General features: G+C 47.3%; 1 protein-coding gene across 1 annotated transcript; it reads right to left on the bottom strand.

Annotated features, from left to right (window-relative positions):
* Positions 1-6,569: 6,569 nt before the first annotated feature.
* On the bottom strand, positions 6,570-7,825 carry Mageh1 (MAGE family member H1). The gene is given in 1 exon segment (NM_001013250.1): positions 6,570-7,825. A coding segment is annotated over 1 exon segment (657 nt). The 5' UTR covers positions 7,743-7,825; the 3' UTR covers positions 6,570-7,085.
* Between the last annotated feature and the right edge of the window lie 136 nt (positions 7,826-7,961).

The raw sequence follows: 7,961 nt of genomic DNA, 5'->3' as shown, positions 1-7,961 counted from the left end.
TTAGGCTAGGTAACACGCGTTTTATAGGAATAGGGCAGTATTTCAAACCTCCATGATTTCCAGAGCTTGTGGACGTTTGTAAAATGGTCTTGAACATTTCCAATATTCAAAGTCTACTAAAGCAGATCCACTCACGTTTCCTAGATCTAGATCAGTGTTCCGGACCCGTAGGTCAAAACCACTTTGGAAAACCTCTATCTCTAACAATATTGGCAATACAATTAATAATAATCACAAAATGACAGTCATAAAATAGTTATAAGTAGAACATTTTATACATGGTGATATAGTAATTTTATGGTTGTTTTCAGGAAGTCTACTCAAGTCTCTCTGTAAGTGTGCATTACAAAAGTCCTAAGTCTTCTGGACTGAATAGATCTGAGGAACAGAGAAAGGGGGGGTGGACAAAGGGAGAGAAAATGACAAGGGCTCCGTATGATACCCAGTTAGTTTTCTTCTTGAAATCCATGCTTCATTTGCTGGATTATGCAGAAATGCTGGCCAGCCAGGGAGACATATGAGGAAAATATTCTTCCTTCAGCACAGAATAGGCAGCCTCCAAAAGAAATGGCCCTGTTCCCAACAAAGGAGGCATTGCTCGTGACTTGGGACAGGTAAACTGCAGAGGACATGTGTCAGTTTACATCTGCCAGATCCTCATGCTATTCGGGGTCTAGAAAACTTTGTATGGTTCCCAGCTTGCATTTTCTAACCACATATAATTTCCATCTACTGCCACCAAAGGTGAATCCCAAAGCATCCATCGTTAGGTGTGGCAACTGTTCTCTAGGGCCTGGCCTCACAGAGGGAAGTGGCAACCCCAGATCTCCCAGGAAACTTGTGCTCAGAGCTGACATTAGATGGTTGGGAGAGCCCTTCTCTGAGACAACCAGGGAAGAATTCTGCCAGGAACACTACTGCACTGGTAAAGGAAAGTTTGTTATCACCCACAGAATAGATCTTTGAACAGTAGTCTCTCGTCGGGGGTCCTGGCAATGAACTGGTGCTCAGCACTGTAGGCACAGCCTGCAGTCAGGAGGCTGCACTGTCATCTGAGTTAATTGGGCCAGAATGCCAGACAGGCCTCTATCCTGCCCAGGTCCTTCTAACCGTTTACCCTTGGATTACCTTCTAGCCTTGCTCTTTCCTATTAAAATGTACTCCTAGCAGGTTCTCTCTGCCAGCCCTGAGCCTCCCACTTCACTCCCTCCATGTTGCCTTCAGCATGGGCACCTGACCCCAATGTCCACTTTCTCCTGACCCTCCTCCCGTACTCCATGCCTCTTTTCTCTTCTCCCCACTCCAGCAACACAGCATCAAGATGATTCTACTGTCCTTGGCTACACTGCGCCCATTAGAGCATTAATCTGTTTGGATCAGACTGTTCTCCCAACCATGCAATGAAGGTGCTCTGAGAAATGTGGCCAGAGATGTATTCATTGCCAGATGCAATGGCTGCCCTTCTTTCTGCTGGTCTTTAGCCTGTTCTCCAGTGGCCATGTCATTCTGAGTACAGTGCACTGTGGGGCCTCCTTGGTGCAGTTACATAGTTACATTTCATGCTTCTCAGGACAAGCCTGGCTCTGTCCTTCATCCAGGCTGTGCACGGCTTCAGCTCTCAGTGTCCTTTCTTCTTCTTCATGCTGGCCTGCTCAGGACTCTGTTCCTTATCTGCTGCTTTTCTCCTTGTGCAGCCACCCGCATCCCTCAGGACACCTCAGGCAAATCTTGGCTCCAAAGGGTACCCATATATCTGCAGCCCAGACCACTTGTGCTGGCTGTTTTCATGTCAACTTGATGCAAACTACTGTCATCTGATGAGGAGGAAGTTCACTGAGAAAATAAGGTCAGGATACAGGCAAGCCTTTAGGGCATTTTCTTAACTATCATTTGATTTGGAAGAGCCCAGTCAATGGGAGTGGTTACGAAACCTGGTTTAATGGTCTTGGGTTCTAAGTTAATTCAGGGTGAGCAAACCTAGGAGGGCAAGTAAGGGACCAGAACCTTTCTATGGCCTCAGCTTTTGTCCTTAGTCTCAAGGTTCCAGGCCTGTTTGAGTTTTTGTCCTGACATTCTTCAGTGATGAGCTACTGTGTGGAAATTTCAGCCAAATAACCCCCTTTTCCCCCTATGTCTTGATATTGCATCATAGCATTGATAGCCCTAAGGAGGACACTGTTCACCCAAAATCCAGACTTACTTGTGCAAGTACATGCTCAGTGTACATGGGTACCAAAGAAGGACATAATCCAGCACGTGCTGTCTTCGTTCCTGACCACCTCTCCAGCCTCAACACTCATTTTCTCTTGTAGTACTGCTCATGTCTGGATGTACTGCCCATTTATTAGCAACAGTGGGCATCAGCAGTGAGGTCGTGAGGTTTGCACGGCACAACCTGAGCCCCAGCTTGCTCCTTTCCTGCTATGCTCTATCCTGTCCCTCAGGATCTCTGTGCAGGTATTCCCTGGAATGCAGACAGAGCCTATGTTGTTCTCACCATACCCTATGCAGTGTTGTTACCAGGAAGGTGTCAGTGCCATTTGCTCTCTTGGCTTCCTGCCTGCTCTCTGTGTTCCCACCCAGTATACTGCATTTGTTCTATGCTGAACACATTGTGTCATGAGTGGTCCTTCTGTAAGGCCTGTCAGGTCACAGTTCTCCTCTGCTCAACCCACACAGTGCCTTGCCCTGTCCTCTGCACATTTTATGTGCAAACACGAGCCAGTTTCCCCCAAATGCTCTGCTTCTTCACACACACTTGGGGTCTGTAGCTGCTTCTGGTTTTGTCTCCAGTTCTTTTATGCTCAACTCACACATACTGGCCTGTCTGTCTATAAGTACAGATAGATGCTAGATGGTTTCTGGCCTTGAAGCATTGTCCCTTGTTCCTGAACGATACATACTTTACATATCCTCAAGTGAACCCCCCCCCTTTCTTCTTCCTTTCTTTCGTACATGCCAGCCGTCCAGGGAAGTCTATCTTGCCTATCCTAAACTGTTGAGTTGAACCATCAAGTGCTGTTCCAGCATGTCTAGGAATCTGGCCCCTCTCACACATCTCTGGGGTCCTCCCCATCACACTGCTGCCTGTAATCAACGTGACCATCACCTTCCCCTGTAGTCTGTTACTCTCTGCTGGAAAGTTGTACATCTTATTTCCTGTTTCTTCCTCTCCTGTGCACATTTCTGGGTGAGAAGGGAAATTGAGCTTTGTTCACCCATGTTTATCATAGGCGGATCCTGGACTGATGTAGCACACACATTGTGTGTGGAAGGATGACAATTTAGAGCATCCTCACAGGTAAAATGATATAAATTGGTTCACCTTGGAGCTTTTGCACCAGAGAAGGATAAGGGAACCTGCCTAATCCCATCAGGAACACAGATAGGGACACTATCTGTGCCACTTCCACTCTTCATATCGAGATGGACAGGGAGGGTGCATTGTCCTCATTTCTGACCCCTGTGCTTCTGCTCCAGCCTGTGTTTGCTATGATCCTGGCTTGAAGGCATCTGACACAGAACAGGACTCTTTGAAGGCTTAATGTGGCCTGGTGTCCTCCTCAGTATGGCTGTCCTGGCAGGAGTGGGATGCTCACTTTAGTCTTGCCTGGGTTTGTTGTCCCATGCATGGCTGTTATGGATCAATAGTGGGACCAGACCTGTGGGAGTGATCTGAGTATTTGCTGTTGTGTACTATCCTTGAGATCTCCCCTACAGATAGCCTGGAACACACATTAGAAATCCTGCAGGGAAACAGCCAGAGAAGCACCTGGCATCATTTGGGTACTTGGCAAAGGCCGACTTGATGCTGTTGCGCTCGCTCTCTCTCTCTCTCTCTCTCTCTCTCTCTCTCTCTCTCTCTTTCTCTTTCTTTTCCCCTGTCTCTCTCTCTCTGTCTTCCCTGTCTGTCTCTCTTCTTCTTCTCCTCTACCTGTTCCTCCTCCTCCTCCTCCTCCTCCTCCTTTTCCTCCACCAGCTCTTCCTCCTTTTTCTCTCTATCCTACTATTGCTATCTCCAGCTGAGATAGTTGTAAGTCCTCATTCACTGGAGTGTTGCTGGGCCCAGGTGTGTACTCCTTCTCTTCCTTCATTGCTTCATCATCTGTGTTGGGAGCTTCTGAACCTTCATGGAAGCAATTTTGTCTTCAGGTTTACTGAGGTAAGGACTCAGAGCTTCCTGTCTCATCTCCATGGGACTGAAGACTGAAAGAATTTTTTGCATGCTACCATGAGCATGTTCTTTTGTTCATCCTCTTCCAGGAGTCCCTTGCCTGGCTCTCCCTGTTAATCATCTCACAGCCACTGGGCATCTTGCCTCCCTCAGCTTTTACTCCACCAAAGGAAGGGTTCCTTTCTACTACTTCAATAGTGTGGTGAGAGGACTGTTCCTGGAGACAGGCGAGCCTAGATCCTAGGAGTTTCCACTCCTGAGCAAAGCAGGTAGGTCACCTAGCCTCTGTTTCCACATACAAGCAGGACACAGCCTCCTGCTGTCGCTTATGAGATTCCAGCCTCCATCTCTGGTACAGTGCACCTGCAGGCTCACTCCTGCTCCCTTGTCCCCCATAAGGAAATGGTATTCCCTCTCTGGGTCTTCATCAGGTTTTGTGGCCTGTATTCACTGATAAGAATATTAGCCATTTGGATCTTTATTCCCAAGATACCATCAACAGTTTCAGGCAGCATTTAGATGGACATAAATCACATCTGGCCTTGAGCTAGCTGTCATGTGTGTAAAACTGGTCCATTGTTCATCATGGCCTGGCTGAAATGTGACACTCCACTGACATTCATGAAATGTTGGAGAAACCTTTCTGCTCCAGGTGTTCCTACTCCCTAGCTGACCTTCCTGGAATTGAGGAACTGCTAAGAGGAATCTTCTATGAATTGAGCAGATGGAGTGGGTCTCCATCCCCATGGAATTGATGGTTGAGGCTGAATCTTCACCTTTCCTTTGACGGCAGAGATCCTGGGAGTGGGCAATGACAAGCCATGACAGATGTTATTTTGTCCTAGAGGAAGGAAGTCTGGGAATGTGGAGACTGAAGCAGGCTTTGTCTGTGGTCTGCCACTTCGGTGGTTCTGGCCCAAATAGCTCTCTGGTGACCTCTCCCTTGGGTTACTTGGCTGCCTACTTCTTGAGAGGGACTGACAAACATGTGCCTTCAGGGGCAGTGAGAAGCCTCTTGATTACCTGTACCAGCCTTCTCTGGCACTTCCTGTGTCATAGAAGGCACTCATTGTCTGTTTTGAGAGCTTCTGAAACTTCATTGTCTCTCCTTCTGCTCAAAGTCTCCTTAGCCTGCCAACTGCTGCCTGTGAGTCCTTGGGCTTTACATAAAATTGTTTGCCACCCTGTGCTCCACCCTGTGACTGAGCCTCATATCAGCCAGAAGGCAGGTGAGACTCTAGTGAAGGAGGGAAGAAAGTATCTTGGCATCTGTACTTTGTGTGGCAGGCCTGGGCTAGGCACCTGTCCATCATACTCCCTAGATGAATAGTGCAGTCTCTACTGTGAGTACTTTCCTCATGGTAAATGTGGTCAGTTCTAGAGCTGGTGAGTTGTTCTTTGTATGTTCTCAGTCAGGTCACTAAGGAGAATGGGAGGAGGCTCCCAGATAGCCACATTTGCAGTTACTACACTACCTCAGGGGAAAAGTGAATGCAATATGACCTCGCTCCTGAAAACAGAAACAGACTGGCAGGCAGACAGGCAGGCAGGCAGGCAGACAGACAGACAGACAGACAGACACACACACACACACACACACACACACACACACACACACACACACACTGAGCATTTTGGGCAATGTGCAGTGCAAGAGACTCCAGTGCCTGGAAAATGTGTATGTCTCTTGGTATGAAGTTACATGTCAGGTCTTCTCTCAGCTTACTCCACCATCAGAAATCCAGGTGTTTCAGAGCCCTTTTCCCATTGTCTCTGAATCACGAGTATTGGTAACTCTAGTATCACGGTCTCATTGTAAAGTGCAACACCCTTCCTATGATGCCCTGGCTCTCTTTCCCTCTTCTGAGTCCTTTCCTGTTGTGTACTTCTCCCTTAGCATACCTAAATAGGTCATTGAGGCATTCTATGTCCTAAATATCCATGTTGCCTTCATTAACTCCAAGTTTACTCCCCAACCCCAATATTAGTTTAAGAGCCTCAAGGATCTTCTCAGTCTCTTCCTTTTCTCTTCCTGCTACCCCACATCTTTTCCAATGCCTCCTCTGTCAAGGTGTGTTAAGTATCCAATTACACACTCAATACCAAATAATTTGACAACCCTTTCTTTTCTTTTCTGTATTCTCCACGTGCTCCTTAGATTTTAAAGCATTCTGTCATACTCTCTTTTTCCTGTTCTATTCCCAAAATGCCATCAGTTCATCTTACTTCTTCCTAGTCCCTCCTCCTTCACTGCCACACTTATTGCATTTCCATTTCCCACCCACTCCCACACAGTCTTGAAATTTCTAGGAAACTAGATGCTGTCTGTTAAGGACCGTGCCCAGCATCTCAATTTGTTTCTCACTTAACAGGTTGACAATAAATGAACAAAACATTCTGTTTACTATGCTTTTATTTATACTATTTGTGCAGTGAGCATATCACAAATGTGTTTCATTACAAGACACCAGACACAAAGAAAGACAGAACAAATCTGTTATCTTCCTCCACTCACGTTGTACTGTTATTCCAAACTTTCAAAGAACAGTCTCTCTCAGTGGTACACTTTCTATCCATCACAAAACATGACAGAAGGACTTCATTTAATAAGGTTAGCACAGCTGTTAATACCAAATGTCAACGACAGGAAAAAAAAATAACATAAACTTCTCCTCGAGTACATATTTAAACATATTGTCACTCTTGATCAACAGTGTTACAAAATGAATACAAGATTACAATATCTATAGCAAACACTACTTCGCAGTTTAACAATTAGCACTGATCACAAATACCAAATACAGTGCCCTCCCCACCCTCCACAACCTTTTGAATTCAGGACCCTGCCTATCTACTCCATAGAGTACTTTGGATTCTCTTTTCCACTCCAAAGGGTCTGCCTAGGATCTCTCTATGGAGCAGAAGAACCCCTAGCACCTGAATTGAGAATAGCCTCAACCTCTGCATCATCATCTGAATCCCAGTCATAGTTACATGGCCAGTCTTTGGAGCATCGGTTCCGAACTCTTGCCACAAAATGCATGACTTTCAGCTTGCTGGATTCCACGTGTGCTCGAGGGCCCCAGAAGAACTCATACTCCACTGGACTGCTGCGGGGCACTGGCTTATAAATCAGATACCCCCTGCGTACAAACTCTTCTGTAACGACCTTCTTCGGATCTCCAAAGATGCTGTGCTGCCTCCCAGGCTGCATCCCTAACTTCCCCAGCACTTTCCACACCAGGGCCTCCTTTGCGCTGTTGCCCATGATGAAGATGAGGGCTAATATGGACATTAGGAGACTTTTCTTGGTGCCCTGAAAATTGCTCCGAGTAACAGGCTTTTGCACTAGGGCAGTGCTCGAGGCTTCTGCTGGGGTACTGGAGGCCTTCTCCGGGGTGCTTGTGTCTTCCTCCGGGCCGCTCAGGTATTCTTCGGGTGTGCTGGGGGTCACAGAAGCCGCCATCGGGGTCTTAGAAGCCTCTGAGGCCTGGATCTTGCGATTGTTGCGATTCTCTTCAGCTGCCTTTGCGTTCCGGCGGCGCCTACTCTTCCGTCCCCGAGGCATGGCTCCAGCAAAGCGATGAAAACCTGCAGCACTTGGAGAACTCTTTCTGCAGCGTCTGAGAAAAGTGGCTATCTTACGCCGGGACGCCCGCCGAACCGCAAACACCAGCGAAGTCTTTGAGGCAAGAACCAGTCGTTTCGGCCACAAAGACCTTTCCCAGGCAAGCTGACTTGCGCAAGCAGTCACCGCCCGCACTCGCTGCAGCGCCAAGCGCGCGAG

Source organism: Rattus norvegicus, chromosome X, assembly GCF_021556685.1.
Source record: "Rattus norvegicus strain SHRSP/BbbUtx chromosome X, alternate assembly SHRSP_T2T, whole genome shotgun sequence".
NCBI lineage: Eukaryota > Metazoa > Chordata > Mammalia > Rodentia > Muridae > Rattus > Rattus norvegicus.
The sequence above is the reverse complement of the archived record's forward strand: the minus strand, read 5'-3'. Positions and strand labels throughout refer to the sequence as shown.